A 22,839-nucleotide genomic window follows, 5' to 3' on the forward strand; every position below is an offset into this window, starting at 1 on the left:
AATATAGCGCTTGCAGAGAGGGTTTTCGGAATATATGTTTTCCTCCAAGCCTATTTGTTTTCGTTATTTCAACGCGTATTTATCTTCCTCAACATCATAGAAGCCATTGGTCACACTTTGTCGTGGAGTAGGCTATTGCCAAGGGTCGGAGCGTCACTTAAATTCCCTTTTAGAAGTCCAAACACTTTCTATCGGATCTCTGCGCGTCCGGTTCGAAATGCTGGTCGGAAGGAGACCGTGTTGGAGGCAATTGCAGGCTTCTTTTTTCAGACTCCTGTGTCTTATTCCTACAGGGTTCCCCGTCCGAAGTGTGGATATGCAGCGAGCGACGGACAACATTACTATTCGTCAGGGTGATACAGCGGTTATCAGGTAGGTCTCTGCCCAACTTTCCATTCGTTCGCAACCTCCCAAGTGATGCTGAGTTTTGTCTGCAGTGCATAGAACCAGCATGGAATGAAAGTATCACTGATTCAATTGACACGTTCACTAATATGTAGGCTACTGATGCCTAATGTAATCTAATTTAAAATATTGAAATGTCACATGTGTTTTGAATAGGACATCAACTAAGTTAAATACTCATCAGTAGGGTATTATATGATAACAATAGTCTCTTTCAGATGAGAAATGTAGTGATAAAAATATGCATATTTTTTGATAGGGAGGATTTCAAGCGACTTATTTTCATTTTGATCTGATATGCGAGTTTTGATATAGCTCCGTAGCCTAGTCTATTATGTAGTCTATGCCACAGTCACATTATCATCCCCAAACTGCAAAATAATGATGTATCCTAATTTAAACGACAGTGCCCTGGTATTAATTGGAAATCACTGAAAACGTTAAGTGCGTCATAAGAATCATCAAGAGATGATGTCCAGGAAGCGGTGGATTATACTAGGCTACTCTTTTCAACGTCGGAGAGGAGAAGCAAGGGCTGTGTGGGGTAGCCTACAATACATGACGACGCAGTTTGATTTCCGAATTGCACAACAGTCCCGTATCAGTGCAAAGCGCCATAAAAGCTGCACTGTGGATGGAATCCATCATTTCTTTGTGCCAATTTTTGTCGGAAGTAGTTTTAGCCCATAGTTAATCAACACCCAGACAATGCAAGCTGTCAATTTAAGGCTATTATGTTATTGTTTGACACAGATGTCATTAGTCACGTGGTCACAGCCATGTGTTTTTGGACTGGCAGGTCATATAACTACCCCTCCCCCCTCCCAAAAACAAATTATTTGGAAGGGGTCCATGCAAGACACAACAACAATATTTCTCTCTCTCTCTAACTCACTCTCCCTCTCTCACACACACCTGCTGATTTTTTACCACTGAATTGAAAAGTATGCTAATGTCGAGTTTATTCCTGGCATAGCCTACATGGTTAAGAATTAACCATTTTGACTGAAATGTCTGAAAAATAGCTAGGAAGAAATAGGGTGTAATGGATGTTATGTATGATATTTTTATTTTTGTGTAATGTTAAATGAGAGCAATCTGATCTTTATAGAGCAGTGTTAGGTTTTGTACCCATTGTGAGGTGCATACATTGCACCAGACAGAGGCAAAGAGAGTATTGTTTTATATTCGCTGACTGCAGTAGACGGGTTGTCTATGGATTTGGGGGATCATTGCAGACACGCCCCTACTGTGCTGTATTGCCCTACAGTGCCTTTGCATGCCAATATGTTATATTTTCTCTATACTGTACATATCCTACATGACCAAAAGTATGTGGACAACTGCTTGTCGAACATTTCATTCCAAAATCATGGACATTAATATGGAGTTGGTCCCCCCTTTGCTGCTGTAACAGCCTCCGCTCTTCTGTTAACGGTTTCCACTAGATGTTGGAACATTGCTGCGGAGACTTGCTTCAGTTCAGCCACAAGAGCATTAGTGAGGTCGGGCACTCATGTTGGGCGATTAGGCCTGGCTCGCAGTCTGCGTTTCAATTAATCCCAAACGTGTTCAATGGGGTTGAGGTTAGGGCTTTGTGCAGGCCAGTCAAGTTCTTCCACACCAATCTCGACAAACTATTTCTCTATGGACCTCACTTTGTGCACGGGGGCATTGTCATGCTGAAACAGGAAAGGGCCTTCCCCAAACTGTTGCCACAAAGTTGGAAGCACATAATCGTCTAGAATGTCATTGTATGCTGTAGCGTTAAGATTTCCCTTCTCTGGAACTAAAGGGCCTAGCCCGAACCATGAAAACAGCCCCAGACCATTATACCTCCTCCACCAAACTTTACAGTTGGCACTATGCATTGGGACAGGTAGCGTTTTCCTGGCATCTGCCAAACCCAGATTTGTCTGTCGGACTGCCTAATGGTGAAGCGTGATTCATCACTCCAGAGAACGTGTTTCCACTTCTTCAGAGTCCAATGACGGTGACCTTTACATCACTCCAGCCGACGCTTGGCATTGCGCATGGTGATCTTAGGCTTGTGTGTGGCTGCTCGGCCATGGAAACTCATTTCATGAAGCCCCAGACGAACAGTGTGCTGACGTTGCTTCCAGAGGCAGTTTGGAACTCGGTAGTGAGTGTTGCAACCGAGGACAGATTATTTTTACGCACTACGTGCTTCAGCACTCAGCGGTCCCGTTCTGTGAGCTTGTGTGGCCTACCAATTTGCAGCTGAGCCGTTGTTGCTCCTAGACATTTCCACTCCACATACTTGTGTATACAGTTGAAGTCGGAAGTTTACATACACTTAGGTTGGAGTCGTTAAAACTTGTTTTTCAACCACTCCACAAACTTCTTGTTAACAAACTATAGTTTTGGCAAGTCGGTTAGGACATCTACTTTGTGTATGACACAAGTAATGTTTCCAACAATTGTTTACAGACAGATTATTTCACTTATAATTCACTGTATCACAATTCCAGTGGGTCAGAAGTTTACATACACTAAGTTGACTGTGCCTTTAAAAAGCGTGGAAAATTCCAGAAAATGATGTCATGGCTTTAGAAGCTTCTGATAGGCTAATTGACATCATTTGAGTCAATTGGAGGTGTACCTGTGGATGTATTTCAAGGCCTACCTTCAAACTCAGTGCCTCTTTGCTTGACATCATGGGAAAATCAAAAGAAATCAGCCAAGACCTCAGAAAATTAATTGTAGACCTCCACAAGTCTGGTTCATCCTTGGGAGCAATTTCCAATCATCTGAAGGTACCACGTTCATCTGTACAAACAATAGTACGCAAGTATAAACACCATGGGACCACGCAGCCATCATACCGCTCAGGAAGGAGACGCGTTCTGTCTCCTAGAGATGAAAGTACTGTGGTGCGAAAAGTGCAAATCAATCCCAGAACAACAGCAAAGGACCTTGTGAAGATGCTGGAGGAAACAGGTACAAAAGTATCTATATCCACAGTAAAACGAGTTCTATATCGACATAACCTGAAAGGCTACTCAGCAAGGAAGAAGCCACTGCTCCAAAACTGCCATAAAAAAGCCAGACTACGGTTTGCAAAGATCGTACTTCTTGGAGAAATGGCCTCTGGTCTGATGAAACAAAAATATAACTGTTTGGCCATAATGACCATCGTTATGTTTGGAGGAAAAAGGGGGTTGCTTGCAAGTCGAAGAACACCATCCGAACCGTGAAGCACGGGGGTGGCACATCATGCTGGGGGGGGGTGGTGCTTTGCTGCAGGATGGACTGGTGCACTTCACAAAATAGATGGCATCATGAGGAAGGAAAATTATGTGGATATATTGAAGCAACATCTCAAGACATCAGTCAGGAAGTTAAAGCTTGGTCGCAAATGGGTCTTCCAAATGAACAATGACCCCAAGCAGACTTCCAAAGTTGTGGCAAAATGGCTTAAGGACAACAAAGTCAAGGTATTGGAGTGGCCATCACAAAGCCCTGACCTCAATCCTATAGAAAAATTGTGGGCAGAACTGAAAAAGCGTGTGCGAGCAAGGAGGCCTACAAACCTGACTCAGTTACACCAGCTCTGTCAGGAGGAATGGGCCAAAATTCACCCAACATATTGTGGGAAGCTTGTGGAAGGCTACCCGAAACGTTTGACCCAAGTAAAAAAATTTTAAAGGCAATGCTACCAAATACTAATTGAGTGTATGTAAACTTCTGACCCACTGGGAATGTGATGAAATAAATAAAAGCTTAAATAAATTATTCTCTCTACTATTATTCTGACATTTCACATTCTTAAAATAAAGTGGTGATCCAAACTGACCTAAGAGAGGGAATTATTACTAGTATTAAATGTGAGGAATTGTGAAAAACTGAGTTTAAATGTATTTGGCTAAGGTGAATGTAAACTTCCGACTTCAACTGTATATAGTTTATCAATGCACTTGAACTAATACACAGAACAATAGGCTTGCATTTTCTCCTACATAAGACTGTATCAGAGCACACAGTCATGTTCTACGGGCAAATCACATTCAGATATTATATTGAAGACATGAATTCAAGAATTATCCAGTGTCTCTAGACCTGAAAATGTGTATCCCAGTACAATTTCATTAATTGTAGCACTTATGGTCTGTAATGTGTGAGGGATTGTACAGATCAACATCATCATCTGATGCAGCATAAGACCTATTGAAAGTTATAATAAAGTGAGAAACATTTAACTTTCAGTCTAGAGAACGATTTACTTGATCCTCTCATGGTGATGCAGTAGTGGAACAATGGGAATATTTCAACGCCTGTGGTAGCCTATAGCCTATATTGTTAACCTTTAGGCCAAAGGTGTGCTGACCACTCCGGTGTTGGCACAGCCAAGCCCAGCAGGTTTAGGACCTATAATCCATTTACTGGATTTCCTCTCACTAATCGCTTCCATCAATTCAATTACTTGATCATCAAGTTAATCAATTCAAACGTAGTTACTGTTGAATCTTACTAAGGCTCACCAATTGATATCCATTTAAAAATCCAGTCAATCAGTTTACTCAGTGCATTCATTTCCAAGACATAAGTTGTCTTGAAGTTGACTTTGTAGTAGTTAACTAAATTATCAATGACTACACAACAAACTGCAGTTGTGAGCCCAGTAGCCCAACTGAACAACATGCATTTTTCACACCCCTGTGTCAACAGAAAAATCTGATAGAAGAAAATAAGGGTCACTATGAGAGAACTTTCAGTGGGGCTCAGGGTAGTCATTTGTTGCGTGAGAAAGTGTAGCCTGTTTGACTCCATAAGCTGGTTTTGTTGTGCTGTTGCGATATCCGTGGCCTAGAGAAATAATATAGCCTTGACTCCATTACCGATGCCTGCGGCTTAGTCATGACACTACAGGCATATCGGTGGAGCTGATCCCTTAAAGAAACTATTTTGTGACACAGTAGCTGTGGTGTACTAGTAACGATGTCCCTAAGATGAGAAAGAAAAAGCGCCTTATAACACATGCAAGTAAAATTACCAAAATAATTGGCCTTTCTCAACATCAACACTTTTAATATTGATTAAAAAAAGGGTTTTGTAAAGGTTATTTGAATTTCCAGGTGTCATCAATTGTAGAATGATATCTTTATACTGTACGTGCTTGGTCTGCAATAGTAAACCTCTGTTGTATAACATTAGCTTTAGCAACTATTTACCTTTAACCTCGTGCTTGGCTAGCAGCTCAGAGTTAATCTGTTAAACCCTAAGATTGTTTAAGTCAGTCTTGTCACATGAGATGAGATTCACATAACATGTATGCATTAGTACTGCAGTCTATGTTGATGCATTCTTTAGATGAAGTACTGTATAGGTCCACTGTGGCTTACAATCATGCTGATTACGATTTATTGACGTCTTTGGCTGACATTTGACTTAATACCAATTGAATATTTTCTTCTCTACGTGCTTCAACTTAATTAATATCCCAAATGTCTTGTAACATCCCCAAACATTTAGATCACAGTGAAAATGTCCTACATTCTGAACAACTTTGAGATTGATACCACCTCAACAACCAAAATTTCACCTTCTCAGTCAAAGTGAATCACGGCTGCATCTCTAAGTTATTTTGTATCCCTTTGCAGCATTTCTGTGTCACAATGCTCTACCTTTTAATTGCTTTTTCACTGGTTGGCAGTCCCGTGGCCTGCAGGGTGCGTTCTGATGTGGGAGAAGCGCAGAAAATTGACAATTGCTTATTAAAGCATTAATGGCACAGACACTGTGATTGCTCTCCGCCGGGTCAATTATCATTGATTTGACAATATCCGCTCCGTCTCGTGGAATTTGGTTTGTGTTTTGCCCTTAGGCCCGGTGTCACAGACACCCGAATATCCCTTTCCAATTCAAGTATGAACGGCTCAGTGGGTTTGAAACCTGCTGGGTTCAGATATCAGACGTGTAAGGCGAGTTCTCATTGAGATGTACCGACATAGCAGACCCTGTGTAGCTTTTTAAATCTACAATTTGGGATCTGGGAATCCTTTCAATGGTAATTTCAATTATTGATATATACATATAAAAAGGTTACATTTCCCCAGCCTCATCCCTCAGCTTTATATCAAAACATGTGGCGGGCTCGCCATTTTGTTGTTTTTCGAATTCCAAACTGTAGCTTTAATATGACCTCCCATGCATTGGCTCAGGATCAGGCTGGAAGACATTGTGGTTTGATGGCGAATGTGGCCTTGAAAAGATGGAGCAACGTTATCTAGGGAATTACTATATTCTCAGAGTATACTTCAGCTCACGTTTGAAGGAAATCTGATTTTATTTGACATCTTCCTGGAACATGTGTTGTCAAAACAAGATTTTTCTTCTATGCTGTACAGTTGTATGTACAGTGGGGGAAAAAAGTATTTAGTCAGCCACCAATTGTGCAAGTTCTCCCACTTAAAAAGATGAGAGAGGCCTGTAATTTTCATCATAGGTACACGTCAACTATGACAGACAAATTCAGAAAAGAAAATCCAGAAAATCACATTGTAGGATTTTTTATGAATTTATTTGCAAATTATGGTGGAAAATAAGTATTTGGTCACCTACAAACAAGCAAGATTTCTGGCTCTCACAGACCTGTAACTTCTTCTTTAAGAGGCTCCTCTGTCCTCCACTCGTTACCTGTATTAATGGCACCTGTTTGAACTTGTTATCAGTATAAAAGACACCTGTCCACAACCTCAAACAGTCACACTCCAAACTCCACTATGGCCAAGACCAAAGAGCTGTCAAAGGACACCAGAAACAAAATTGTAGACCTGTACCAGGCTGGGAAGACTGAATCTGCAATAGGTAAGCAGCTTGGTTTGAAGAAATCAACTGTGGGAGCAATTATTAGGAAATGGAAGACATACAAGACCACTGATAATCTCCCTCGATCTGGGGCTCCACGCAAGATCTCACCCCGTGGGGTCAAAATGATCACAAGAACGGTGAGCAAAAATCCCAGAACCACACGGGGGGACCTAGTGAATGACCTGCAGAGAGCTGGGACCAAAGTAACAAAGCCTACCATCAGTAACACACTACGCCGCCAGGGACTCAAATCCAGCACTGCCAGACGTGTCCCCCTGCTTGTCCAGGCCCATCTGAAGTTTGCTAGAGTGCATTTGGATGATCCAGAAGAGGATTGGGAGAATGTCATATGGTCAGATGAAACCAAAATAGAACTTTTTGGTAAAAACTCAACTCGTCGTGTTTGGAGGACAAAGAATGCTGAGTTGCATCCAAAGAACACCATACCTACTGTGAAGCATGGGGGTGGAAACATCATGCTTTGGGGCTGTTTTTCTGCAAAGGGACCAGGACGACTGATCCGTGTAAAGGAAAGAATGAATGGGGCCATGTATCGTGAGATTTTGAGTGAAAACCTCCTTCCATCAGCAAGGGCATTGAAGATGAAACGTGGCTGGGTCTTTCAGCATGACAATGATCCCAAACACACCGCCCGGGCAACGAAGGCGTGGCTTCGTAAGAAGCATTTCAAGGTCCTGGAGTGGCCTAGCCAGTCTCCAGATCTCAACCCCATAGAAAATCTTTGGAGGGAGTTGAAAGTCTGTGTTGCCCAGCGACAGCCCCAAAACATCACTGCTCTAGAGGAGATCTGCATGGAGGAATGGGCCAAAATACCAGCAACAGTGTGTGAAAACCTTGTGAAGACTTACAGAAAACGTTTGACCTGTGTCATTGTCAACAAAGGGTATATAACAAAGTATTGAGAAACTTTTGTTATTGACCAAATACTTATTTTCCACCATAATTTGCAAATAAATTCATTACAAATCCTACAATGTGATTTTCTGGATTTTTTTTTCTCATTTTGTCTGTCATAGTTGACGTGTACCTATGATGAAAATTACAGGCCTCTCTCATCTTTTTAAGTGGGAGAACTTGCACAATTGGTGGTTGACTAAATACTTTTTTTCCCCACTGTATATCAGTGCCAGGAATATGAGCTATCTACAGTATGTCAGACATCTTTTGAGGATGAAAACAGATATATTATTACCTACTCAATGCTGTTTCCATGTAATTCAGGGGCAAAGTTCCAAGTGAATGGAAGGATAGAACACTTTCCAGCTAATTTAATGTTATTTGTTTTAAAGGCTACTAAAACACACCCAAACCACTCTCCAGTATAAGTGTTGGAGTGTTGTCAATTCACATTATAATGAACAGGCCGTTTTATTTTAAGTTTATCTACTTTTTGGTTTGTGGTGGGATTTACAAAGAGATTGCCTCTGATTGTTTTAGGATTTACAACAGAGAATTGTTGAAGTGTTGCTTACAACACTAGCTGCTATTGATCCCAGTAGAAAATGAATGGCTTAACTAACTCTTGACTCACGGCTCCCAATCCAAATACAAACCTCACAGTTAAGAGATTATGCTCATTTGCATAATACCAGTATAGAAAATGCATTTTCATTGTTCTCTTTAAGAACTGCACATTGATCGTATAAATACCAGACTGATTATCCTGTCTGTTCTCTGTGTGCTCACTTTTCTTGGGCACATTTTTTCAAGTCCAAAAGTTCCACTAAATCTATTAGAGTAATGTGGTTGTGTTATTATGACCGTATAAATCATCCCTTATTACCTCTAACAATTGCCAAGTCATTGACTCCAAACATGGATTTTCAATTTGGAAGAGCAGTTATTGATAAGAAGTTCGTTAGCATACTCAGAAGGAGGGCACTTACTGTAAGTGTTCATCTCCAGTACTGTAATGTTCATAGGGGCTTAAAGCTCTACCAGGAATCCTTGGCAAGTGACCCACAGAGGACATCACTGGACGCCATAGATGACGTAGATGATGGAAACGAAACCAAATCCGTTCTGGAAATTTGAAAACATTTGCATAATTCAGTTATGAGACATCTATGGCTCGCGCATCCTGTTTTGAAAAATGCAAATTCAATTACTTTGGATAGGTCAAATGGTTTATGTGTTCCTGTTATTTCAAGATCGTATTGTAGAAATATTTAGCATAAATAACAAATAGTAATGTTTTGCAACTACAGTCATGGTCAAACGTTTTGAGAATGACACAAATACTAATTTTCACAAAGTCTGCTGCCTCAGTTTTGATGATGGCATTTTGCATATACTCCAGAATGTCATGAAGAGTGATCAGATGAATTGCAATTAATTGCAAAGTCCCTCTTTGCCATGAAAATGAACTTAATCCCAAAAAAACATTTCCACTACATTTCAGCCCTGCCACAAAAGGACCAGCTGCCATCATGTCAGTGATTCTCTTGTTAACACAGGTGAGAGTGTTGACGAGGACAAGGCTGAAAATCACTCTGTCAGGCTGATTGAGTTAGAATAACAGACTGGAAGCTTTAAAAGGAGGGTGGTGCTTGAAATCATTGTTCTTCCTCTGTTAACCATGGTTACCTGCAAGGAAACACATGCCGTCATCATTGCTTTGCATAAAAAGGGCCTCACAGGCAAGAATATTGCTGCTAGTAAGATTGCACCTAAATCAACCATTTATCGGATCATCAAGAACTTCAAGGAGAGAGGTTCAATTGTTGTGAAGAAGGCGTCAGGGCGCCCAAGAAAGTCCAGCAAGCGCCAGGACCGTCTCCTAAAGTTGATTCAGCTGCGGGATCTGGGCACCACCAGTGCAGAGCTTGCTCAGAAACGGCAGCAGGCAGGTGTGAGTGCATCTGCACGAACAGTGAGGCGAATACTTTTGGAGGATGGCCTGGTGTCAAGAAGGGCAGCAAAGAAGCCACTTCTCTCCAGGAAAAACACCAGGGACAGTCTGATATTCTGTAAAAGGTACAGGGATTGGACTGCTGAGGACTGGGGTAAAGTCATTTTCTCTGAATCCCCTTTCCAATTGTTTGGGGCAACCGAAAAACCTTGTTCGGAGAAGACAAGGTGAGCGCTACCATCAGTCATGTGTCATGCCAACAGTAAAGCATCCTGAGACCATTCATGTGTGGGGTTGCTTCTCAGCCAAGGGAGTGGGCTCACTCACAATTTTGCCTAAGAACACAGCCATGAATAAAGAATGGTACCAACACATCCTCCGAGAGCAACTTCTCCCAACCATCCAAGAACAGTTTGGTGACGACCAATGCCTTTTCCAGCATGATGGAGCACCTTGCTATAAGGCAAAAGTGATAACTAAGTGGCTCGGGGAACAAAACATCGACATTTTGGGTCCATGGCCAGGAAACTCCCCAGACCTTAATCCCATTGAGAACTTGTGGTCGATCCTCAAGAGGCGGGTGGACAAACAAAAACCCACAAATTCTGACAAACTCCAAGCATTGATTATGCAAGAATGGGCTGCCATCAGTCAGGATGTGGCCCAGAAGTTAATTGACAGCATGCCATGGCGGATTGCAGAGGTCTTGAAAAAGAAGGGTCAACACTGCAAATATTGACTCTTTGCATAAACTTAATCTAATTTTCAATAAAAGCCTTTGACACTTATGGAATGCTTGTAATTATACTTCAGTATACCATAGTAACATCTGACAAAAATATTTCATAACACTGAAGCAGTGAACTTTGTGAAGACCAAAACTTGTGTCATTCTCAAAACTTTTGACCACGACTGTATTACTATGCTTATACATTCCACAACCATATCACAAGCATTGTCACATTTTAAATGGGAAAAAAACCTTGGCTGGAATTTCATAAGGAAAAAAACTATGCTACACAATTTCACGTTTTGCCTCCGGAGGGTCCCTATCTCTCAACAAGTCATCCGACTGAGTGCAGGTTTTTTACAGTTTAGAGCCTCTCCAGGCCTTTTAGCATCTCTCACAGTGCTGTCCAGCGCTGCTCTGATGGGGGTAGTGACCTGATTCAAAGCCGGGGAGACCAGGGACACACAGCATTAGTACAATCACCACATAATCCTCTCTGCTTCTGCCCTGGCAGAACCAGGATTTTCAAATCAATTTAATTTTCATCCATGATGCGGTTACAGTTGAAAAGCTGTGCGGCTGCCAGCTTCATCATTATCTCCCTGTCCCATTTTGTTTTGGAGAATGGGGTTGAAGGGAGGGAGGGCTGGTGCGGTGGGGGGATGGGGGTGTTTGGTCGGACATCTCCCCAATTTGAAGTTCCGTCGACGGTTGAGACATTTCTGAGAGCCTACTGTCTGTGAACCATCTGAGAGGCTTCTATCTATGTCGCATGCTGAACTGGAGTTGAAGCGATCGAAGGCAGGGCATGTTGTATAGTTGTGATTGTGAAGATGCTATTGTTTTTGACGAAGCTGGCCGATCTTCGTGTTGATTCTCTCACCTGGATGGATGTCTACTCTAAAGGCATCCTGAAGCAAGCTAAGAGTTCAGAGGTTACTGTGGCAGTGTGTAGCTTTACAGTTAGACATTGATCTGGCTTAGGCCTAGTTTGTTTTCTCTGTCCTCAGTTTCTCTCAGCTTCCCAGAATTCCCTGAGCTCCCTTCAGCTTGGTGATGTGTCTAAATCACTTTGCGTATTAACATCTCTATTAGGGTTGGGCGGTATCCAGATTTTCATATCGTCACACCGTACTTCTCTCATCCCGGCATTTATGGTATTACCGGCTTAGTACACAAGGGGGTGCCAAAAAAAACGGCAAAAAAGGCCATTGGGCATCTATTAACAGAATGATAACAAAATTAGCACAAGTAATAGCGAATTTCCATGAAGGCTGCTAGCTAAATATGCTAACAAGCACAAACGAAAATAGACAAATTGCAAAGACAGGCAATCCAGCTCATAAAGTTATACATATGTAGGTAGGAGCTACCGAATGTAAATGTTGGTGAGATTGGACATTTACAAGCGAATGTGAACGAGAGACATTGTGCAAATGAACAAAGTTGTGACACATGCTTTTCTGAAGGAAGAACAGTACTGGCTCTGAAACAGCATGTGTACACGCTGTGTCTGTGTTGCATCTGGAGTTGCTAGGGCAACGGGCCTGCCTGCACTGCATGGAGAAGATGGGGAGGAGCAGCCAAATAGCATTGCACTTCTGTTGTCATCTGATGAAAATGAAGCTATTTTCTGCTGAATGTGTTGCACACATGTATTTTCTGTAAAGGAAAACTATAGTTGCACGTCCCTGATCATTCTATTGAAGCAAAATATAAAACGTGACCCCTGTCAATACACAGCTGGACTCACCTGCTCCTGCTTTCTCCCGTTGTGCTATTTACAAACAAACACATGACTGGCTCAACTGTTCTGGGGAACTACGGTAAGCTTCATAATGTGACCGGTGAAATGAAGAATGTGATCTGCTTTATTTCCTAAAGTATTGCACAAGTTGACTGCAGGTATTTACTTCAAAAGTAGCTACAAGTATTACAATTTATTGAAAAACTTCAAAGAAATGGTTTCTACAGTATTTTCCAAATACCCCTGTATACCGCCAAGCCTAATCTCTGTTATCACACCAGCATTCAACTTCCTGAACAGTCCAGAAAGTAGGTAACCTGAAATTGTTCACACTGATTACTCTGTAACAGTAGACACTACAAAACAGTTAGCTTTGTTCAAATATAATTTCATTAGGGATGTGCATCTCTACTTTCATGAACGATTCGAAACGCATCTAGATGCATGGGCTCCGATACGATAGAGGAACAATACATTTTGACAGTTTGAAACGATTCGGTGTGATTCGATTTGATAAGGGGAACGAATTGATGTGATACGATGATCTTTTGTTGTTGTTGCATGAACACATGAAATTTCCATTTTAAATTATTAACTGCTGCTAACTGGAGCTGGACCTCCCTGAGGACTTATCTAAGCTGAGAGGACCCCTATTTCTTATGGTTAACCTGAACAATCTAAATAAAATGTGAATGATTGAAATTCACAATCAGCAGTTGGATGTGAGTTGTGTCCACTCTGGTAGGCGTAAACTCCCGTAAAACACCATTTTCTACAGCACATTTGGTAACAATGATGACCCAGCAAATTACATTGGTTGTCACTCAACTAATAAAGCCTATGATTTGCAGCCATTTTACAAGCATCTGAATGCTGAAGGTGCCAGATGTACAAATAGCCTATTAGAACAGGGATAGGCCTACCTCTCGTTGGCGCGAGCAGCTGTGTCTTGTGCACTGTGCATGCTCCGTTTATATCGTGACATGTTTCATTACGTCGTACGTCAACTTCATGCAATCTCATTCTGCTACCGGACAGAGAATAGGGTTTCGCAACAACAAGATGGAGGAGAGCCTATAACTTTCTAGCAAGTCAAGCTATCTTACAGAGCAGCTAAAAGCTAGGCTATGGCTATACTGTAGCTAGCGACCTCCACCTAATAATTATTATCAATAACAAATGTCATTACCATCACAATCAATAATAATTGGCTTAACAACCAATGTGTGTTATTTTTTTAACATACTATTAAAATAGTACTCACTTAATGGGTAATTGTTTGCAAGTTGCTAGCTATCCCATAAACCCATCGTCGAAACCACATTTTCATCTTCTTCTGTGGTTTGGTAACTTCCTGTTCTTCGACGGACTCTGGCCAGAGAGTTTGGAAGAAATTCAAAGTATCCTGTGTCCATCTTGCAACGGAGCCTTCTACTGCAAGGGGGTGTTGGGATTCCACTCCGTTGTACACGGTCCCCATTCAAATGAATGACATCGTGCACAACGTAACGGAGTGCTTATGGTTAATGTGAATGAGGCAGTCATACGCAGTTACATGCATAAAAGTTTGATAGGCTACTGAACTGAAGGAGAGGACACATAATTTCAGTCACAACAGATAAGAGGTATTTTCAGAATAAAACAAATGAGTAAAAAACATTAGTGAACCAGCGATTCCTAACCTTTAAATCGGTTTTCTGACCGATGCATGCATGCTTAATTTGGATCGGTTTGGTGTCCCACAGACCGATGCACTCATATCTTAAACATTTTAACCGGGGACTGATGCGTATCTGTGAATCATTACATTTTATCATTTATCGTCTTAATTATATTACCCAGGTTGGTACAGCGGATTTGTCATTTAATTATTTTCTTAAGGTTCCAGTTCACATTAGATGAATTTAAGCCTTTGTACAGTACATGTAATTAGTCAGTCAGTGTCACATTAAAGTCCTCTAGTCAAGAGCTGTTTAGCTTCCCCACATGCAGCAGGCTTTTGCTCTTAGTCACTCAATTATAGAGATATTTACTTTACTAAGGATTTGGGTCAAGAAGTGGGTTGTCCCAATTTCACAATCATTCGGAGTCAATGTTTACCAACAGAGGCTATAGTCTGATCAGGAATCCACTCACACTTGTGGGAGAAGACAAAAACACATTTTTTCTAAAGCCATTCAAAAGACCGCTAAAAGGATTGACGAGGAGTTTCTTTCTGTAGAGAGACAACATTGAAATAAATATTTGTAGTTGAAAGATCCTATACACTGAGATGGTTTTGTTTTGTTCTTTACAGAGGATCCGATAGTATCAAAGTAAAGAATCAGATTCATATCTGATAGCACCATTGGTACTATTTTTGGTTACCGTTGGTTACCACAGCAGGGTATCTAGTATACATCCATGTGGATTCAAAGCAGATTGAAGGGTTACATAGAGGGAATGGTCTCTTAAATGTCTTATTTTTTACTCATATCTCTAATGAGTTGAAATATTGGCTGCTCGTTGTTTGAATGGCATGCAGACATCCTCAGACAATGTTTCATAGTTCTATTAGCCAAAGAAATGCAGAGTATTCTTACAGTTAAAATGGGTGAATTGTTACATAGGAATTATAAACACAGGAGACAGATTTATAAGGATTTATCACACTACATTAGTACAATGTAGCGGGATTCAGGTTGGATTTCGAGGCTACCTTTACACATCAAAGTCAACATGAAACAGCTCCACAAAGTACAGTACCAGTCAAAAGTTTGGACACGCCGACTCATTGCAGTTTTATTTTTTATTTTTACTATTTTCTACATTGTAGAATAATAGTGAGGACATCAAAACTATGAAATAACACATATGGAATCATGTAGTAACCAAAAAAGTGTTAAACAAATCAAAATATATTATATATTTCAGATTCTTCAAATAGCCACCCTTTGCCTTGATGACAGCTTTGCACACTCTTGGCATTCTCTCAAACAGCTTCATGAGGTAGTCACCTGGAATGTTTTCAATTAACAGGCGTGCCTTGTTAAAAGTTAATTTGTGGAATTTCTTTCCTTCTTAATGTGTTTGAGCCAATCAGTTGTGTTGTGACAAGGTAGGGGGGGTATACAGAAGATAGCCATATTTGGTAAAATACCAAGTCCATGTTATGACAAGAACAGCTCAAATAAGCAAAGAGAAACGACAGTCCATCATTACTTTAAGACATGAAGGTCAGTCAATACGGAACATTTCAAGACATTTGAACATTTCTTAAAGTGCAGTCGCAAAAATCATCAAGCTTTATGGCTCTCATGAGGACCGCGACAGGAATAAAAGACCCAGAGTTACCTCTGCTGCAGAGGATACGTTCATTAGAGTTACCAGCCTCAGAAATTGCAGCCCAAATAAATGCTTCACAGAGTTCAAGTAACAGACACATCTCAACAATTGTTCAGAGGAGACTGTGTTAATCAGGCCTTCATGGTCGAATTGCTGCAAAGAAACCACTACTTAAGGACACCAATAATAAGAAGAGACCTGCTTGGGCAAAGAAACACGAGCAATGGACATTAGACCAGTGGACATTTTTGGCTCCAACTGCCGTGTCTTTGTGAGATGCGGTGTGGGTGAACGGATGATCTCCGCATGTGTATTTCCCACCGTAAAGCATGGAGGAGGAGGTGTTATGGTGTGGGGGTGCTTTGCTGGTGACACTGTCTGTGATTTATTTAGAATTCAAGGCACACTTAACCAGCATGGCTACAACAGCATTATACATCGATACGCCATCCCATCTGGTTTGGGCTTAGTGGGACTATCATTTGTTTTTCAACAGGACAATGACCCAACACACCTCCAGGCTGTGTAAGGGCTATTTTACCAAGAAGGAGAGTGATGGAGTGCTGCATCAGATGTCCTGGCCTCCACAATCCCCCGACCTCAACCCAATTGAGATGGTTTGGGATGAGTCGGACCGCAGAGTGAAGGAAAAGCAGCCAATAAGTTCTCAGCATATGTGGAAACTCCTTCAAGACTGTTGTAAAAGCATTCCAGGTGAAGCTGGTTGAGGGAATGCCAAGAGTGTGCAAAGCTGTCATCAAGGCAAAGGGTGGCTATTTGAAGAATCTCAAATATAAAATATATTTTGATTTGTTTAACACTTTTTTGTTTACTACATGATTCCATATGTGTTATTTCATAGTTTTGATATCTTCACTATTATTCTACATTGTAAAAAATTGTAAAAATAAAGAAAAACCATTGAATGAGTAGGTGCTTCCAAACTTTTGACTGGTAGTGTATATTTATTCTCACATCACTCAATTGTTTTATGTTGGTGTATAGCCTATGTTCATTTGCACTCTCCACTCTTAAGAACTCTCAAAAGAGCTTGAGATGTCCATCTCAGATGATAAAGCCAATATACACATGGATCTCAAAAAGAAAGGAGGACCAAGGCACTCTTCATATAATTAATTTAAATGCCTTTATTAGTATGGCATGTTCAATAGAAACAAGTTTTTTTTTTTTTTTATCAGACGTGTTTCGGCTGCATGGCCTTCGTCAGGGAGTGATACACATGGATCTCTTTAAAAGTATAAGCATCAAGGGCTAAGCTCATACACATACAGTATAAAGGGTTGTTATGACAAGGTAAACATCTAACCGAAAGCATGAGTCCAGCTACACTAGTATTACTCTGTGCGTGCAATTGATGGACCGCATATGGCTGTTGTTGGCACTAACCTGGTCTTAGCTCCAGGATGTTATTATGGAAATATATAGTAAATCTGCACCTAGCTGAGGATAACCATTGCTAGAAGTAGGACTGCTGTAAACTGACAGTCATAGCAAGTAGCCTAATTAAGACTGAAGGATTGTTGGATACAGTCAAGGTGGAGAAGTTGGAGTGCCGCAGAGCATGTTGCTGGTCCTTCCCAATATCATTTTTTGAGACCATGAATAAAGATGACTGCCTATGTCTGTCTAACCTTTGATTCATGTCAAGGTTTGACACTCAATTTGCTAGTGATCCGCTTGAGAAGCAATTTTTTGTACCCTGAAAGAAGTCTTCAGAGCAATGCTGTCTTGCCTAGATCCCCTATGTCCTCCTTACCATGCCTCAGCCCTCTAAAAGATGCTGCTGGTGGCAGTACCCCACACCACAGGTGACAGTACAGAATGTTGACTTGCACAAGAGGTATGACTAATTTAACATCACCCTTTGTTCAAAGCCACTTAAGCCACATTGGCTAAAGAACACTGCCGTTCTCTTGGTTCACAGGCTGCTTGTATTTGATGGATTCTCACCCCAAAGGACTTTTGGTTGCATTTGTCTCTGTCAATTCGCCCGTAAAACGCAGGAGCTAAGAAATATTGCAGGTTTGATAACCATGGACCTTTAATTCATACAAGGTATCTATCTGAAAGTATGTTAAGTCAAGTGTTCTCAACACTGTGAAGCTCCCCGAGATCTGATTAAAAGATGATAAGTTGGTTCCATTAATATATGGATGTTCATGTGCTCCAATGTGTTCAGGTGCTTCGTCTTGTGCTGTTGAGGGGACAAACCAACTGTGCCTGCACTGGCCAGGGATTGTGTCCCTTAGACCAGAAACAGGTGGATAAACAAAATGCCAAAGCCCTGGGAGAAAATGGCAATCCATTTTCTTTGTTTTCAATCACAAATGTATGTTTCACTCGATTAATGTTTGTTTTGTTGCGAGGGATAGATGGGTTTTGTCTCAGGCACATTCCTCTCAAACTGATTAGACTAATGACTTGCTGGTCTCACATAGACTGTCAGTCGATGTGTATGCAGTCTGCTGAAGCTGCCATTGTCATGTGTTTTCATGGCTTTGCAGCATTCACTCTAACAGGGTTAACAGGATTAGAGAGCCCTATGGTTATCCTATCAGCTGTGACGGAATACTCCATAGAGGATTGTAGGATGCACTTCATTGAATGGGCCTCAAATCATATTTAATTTCTCATACATAGGTAACAAAACACAACCGAACCTTCCCCTCAATTAGAAAAGTCACTTCTGGCAGTCACTATTAGTCAGGCCCTAGATACAAGTAGAATTTTCCCAAACCCAACAAAACTGGCCAGAGATGCTTGTAAATATGAAATCCGTGCTTTGGGTAGGGTTTTTCTTTGCAACAAATTCTATGGAAGTATTGAACCTAATCAGTGTTTTTTTTTACAAGGATAGGCAGCTTCTGTACTCTGATTTAAATACAGTTCACAGTGTTTGTTTTCCTATTACTTCTGTCATTACTTAGATGACATGGACTGCAAATGGAAATGACTGACGCTTGTGCTAAATATGGTGCATTATAACATATACAGTGGGGAGAACAAGTATTTGATACACTGCCGATTTTGCAGGTTTTCCTATTTACAAAGCATGTAGAGGTCTGTAATTTTTATCATAGGTACACTTCAACTGTGAGAGACGGAATCTAAAACAAAAATCCATAAAATCACATTGTATGATTTTTAAGTAATTAATTTGCATTTTATTGCATTACATAAGTATTTGATCACCTACCAACCAGTAAGAATTCCGGCTCTCACAGACCTGTTAGTTTTTTTTAAAGAAGCCCTCCTGTTCTCCACTCATTACCTGTATTAACTGCACCTGTTTAAACTCGTTACCTGTATAAAAGACACCTGTCCACACACTCAATCAAACAGACTCCAACCTCTCCACAATGGCCAAGACCAGAGAGCTGTGTAAGGACATCAGGGATAAAATTGTAGACCTGCACAAGGCTGGGATGGGCTACAGGACAATAGGCAAGCAGCTTGGTGAGAAGGCAACAACTGTTGGCGCAATTATTAGAAAATTGAAGAAGTTCATCCACTACGCCGTCATGGATTAAAATCCTGCAGCGCACGCAAGATCCCCCTGCTCAAGCCAGCGCATGTCCCGTCTGAAGTTTGCCAATGACCATCTGGATGATCCAGAGGAGGAATGGGAGAAGGTCATGTGGTCTGATGAGACAAAAATAGAGCTTTTTGGTCTAAACTCCACTCGCCGTGTTTGGAGGAAGAAGAAGGATGAGTACAACCCCAAGAACACCATCCCAACCGTGAAGCATGGAGGTGGAAACATCATTCTTTGGAGATGCTTTTCTGCAAAGGGGACAGGATGACTGCACCGTATTGAGGGGAGGATGGATGGGGCCATGTATCGCGAGATCTTGGCCAACAACAACCTTCCCTCAGTAAGAGCATTGAAGATGGGTCGTGGCTGGGTCTTCCAGCATGACAACGACCCGAAACACACAGCCAGGGCAACTAAGGAGTGGCTCCGTAAGAAGCATCTCAAGGTCCTGGAGTGGCCTAGCCAGTCTCCAGACCTGAACCCAATAGAACATTTTTGGAGGGAGCTGAAAGTCCGTATTGCCCAGCGACAGCCCCGAAACCTGAAGGATCTGGAGAAGGTCTGTATGGAGGAGTGGGCCAAAATCCCTACTGCAGTGTGTGCAAACCTGGTCAAGACCTACAGGAAACGTATGATCTCTGTAATTGCAAACAAAGGTTTCTGTACCAAATATTAAGTTCTGCTTTTCTGATGTATCAAATACTTATGTCATGCAATAAAATGCAAATTAATTACTTAAAAATCATACAATGTGATTTTCTGAATTTTTGTTTTAGATTCCGTCTCTCACAGTTGAAGTGTACCTATGATAAAAATGACAGACCTCTACATGCTTTGTAAGTAGGAAAACCTGCAAAATCGGCAGTGTATCAAATACTTGTTCTCCCCACTGTATCTGCATTATATCATGTCAGCAGTGAGTGGATGTGTGTGTCACTAGGCCCCAGGGAGTCCACAGTCCTCTGTCTTTAGCTCAGTGGTCTAATTTAGTCCCTTGTCTGCACTTTCTGTGGACTGTTCCTCAGCACCATTTTAGGGGATTCATCACTTCAGTTCAGCTCACTGTATTTGCTTGGCCAGCTCCCGTACTCCTTTACACTAGGGTATTTCAAAGGCCAAGAAGAGGACAGACCAAGTCCCCTACTTCAATCAAATAGTGAGAGGCCTATAGAGAACAGTTCCTTTGATAGCTTTTTTGTTATGGCGTAAGCATTTTACGGCCGTATGTGCTATTTTATGTAATGGGGTTTGCAGAGATTGTGTGAGGCTAAGAAAATGTTAGCACAGTGTGGCAAATCCTGTCACAATTTGAGAAGATTGAGAAATAAAAATGATGAAAAGTGCAGGCAACCCAATGTCGGAGGTTTGAGTGTCTTCTCCCAAGATGCTCTTTGTCACGCATCTCTTATGTACATAAAGTCTAGGAAGTATCCTTTCAAGTTGTTTTCCTATTGTAACACTCCCTAATGATTTCACCTCACCGTCTCATAGTCAGCCGTAAGGCGTTATCAAATAAAATATGTTCTTATACAGTGACAGTCATATACTGCAAACATGTGTGTACAGTCTCACAGGTGAATCAACACTATTTCAGCGACGTTGGTAGCATATGCACAGACAGCCTCAACATATTCTCACTGTCTGATCTGAATTAATGATGATGATGATGAAAATGATGCAGCACTTTTATTTACAACACCATTTTGGAGGGATTAGCCTTGCAGGGCCATCAGTGCGGGGGAGGTGAAGGGGGGAGGATGTTGGGGAGCTGTCAAGCCAAGCTCTTTCCTTTTATGGCTGCAGTCCTAGACCCAGATTATCACTAATCTCATCTTCTTTAATTTTACCTCAGTCCAGGGTCAAATGTAGCTAGCAGTTAGCCTGCGAACATCGTCACAATTGGTCGGAACTAAGAAGTGTCAGGATAAGGAGCTGTTTAGTGGTTGTAAGAAAAAACACAGGCTTAGAGGGGTTTTGTTACCAGAGTGCTTCCACCATGCATGTATTACCTCATGATTAGCAGGTTGATAGTAAATAGTCTCTTGGACCTGTATAGCTTCACTGATTCCCAGCTGGTAATGATGTCTTAGTATCCGAGGATGTAATGAAGGGTAAGATTTAATCTAAGGCCCCAGGAGACGGATGCTATTTCACAGAACGTTTTGAATTCTCTGGTTGGTTCCAGTTGTCTACTATCACTGATACAATGCAGGAGATAACACATTAGTGGGGACTCTTAACAGCCTTGGAAAATACAACATTTTGTTTCATGGGAATAACCTAATACTCCTATGTAAATCTCAATGAACATAATAAACCACGTTAGCTAGTACGTATGCATCATACTACTGTACAGCCTGAGTAGGTAGCCAACTTTAATGTTTCATGTCTAGCCTTACATTTATTCATAATTCATCCTTAATAGGATCTTCATAACTAATGGATTTAGCTCCTAATTCAGAGAGAGAGCTCATCCAACTGAATTTAATGTATCTTATTTAAGTAAAGCCTGTGGGTTGTTTATCCGGATCAAGGCCTACTTTTTAAATCAAAATAACTCATCTTAGAGGTGTTTGTTTTTTACTTGCACAAGACATAAAACAACATTTCCTGTCTCCGCTCTTATCTCTAATTTCAGTCTTCTAATCCACCATATGGAGCTCACTGAATGAGTGATAAATGTTCTGTTTGTATGCTTTGGAAGGAAACGGAGGGAGCGATCACAGGATACGCAAAACAAAACAAAATCAACAGCGGAACAAAAGGTGTAAAACCTGAGGGACATGATGAGATGTGGCTTCTGCTTCTAAAGTAACGCTAGAGGGTTGACTAAGAGGCGTATACAAAACTATCTCACAGAATCCACATCGAGTGTGTAGCTGTGTGTGTGTTTGTGGTGGTAGTAGTAGTAGCTGTGTGCGCGTACATGTGTGTGTGCGCGTGCATGTGTGTGTGCGTTATGGGGGACCATTAAACACTAGGTTGTCAGTTTTTGAGTCACTGTCTCAGCAACAGTTGACAACAATTGAAAATCCCATTAGGGATGGTGAAGAACAAATTAGGGAGGAAAACATTTGCTGCACAGAAACTGAAAATAGCTTAAGCTCTGACTCACAATTAATAGAACGTTTCCATTGCCAAATGTGAAGAGTGCCTCTTCCAAGTGCAGTGCGGACATATTTACCTTTGAACATATGTGAAACTATTAACAAAAGTTAATTATTTTATTTATATACAGTGGTTTTAAATCATATAATAAATAAAATAATGAAATAGAAAGAAATATAGCCGATTCACCCTTTTAGACTACAAACAAAACAACACTTTGCGAAAATTCCAAGCCTCACATCACATCTGGATCATATTGAATCCCC

The 22,839-nt window shown here is 41.1% G+C and overlaps 1 protein-coding gene across 1 annotated transcript in view; it reads left to right on the top strand.

Annotated features, from left to right (window-relative positions):
• Positions 1-217: 217 nt before the first annotated feature.
• Positions 218-22,839, top strand: part of LOC311105665 (limbic system-associated membrane protein-like) — a gene marked incomplete at both ends in the record, with an annotated part of 133,956 nt that continues 111,334 nt past the window's right edge. The window contains one exon of the mRNA XM_084147880.1: positions 218-372. Coding sequence (XP_084004006.1) covers positions 218-372 — 155 coding nt within the window. The remainder of the gene's footprint in view (positions 373-22,839) is intronic.

This window comes from Coregonus lavaretus (genome assembly GCF_964263955.1).
Source record: "Coregonus lavaretus genome assembly, chromosome: 30".
NCBI lineage: Eukaryota > Metazoa > Chordata > Actinopteri > Salmoniformes > Salmonidae > Coregonus > Coregonus lavaretus.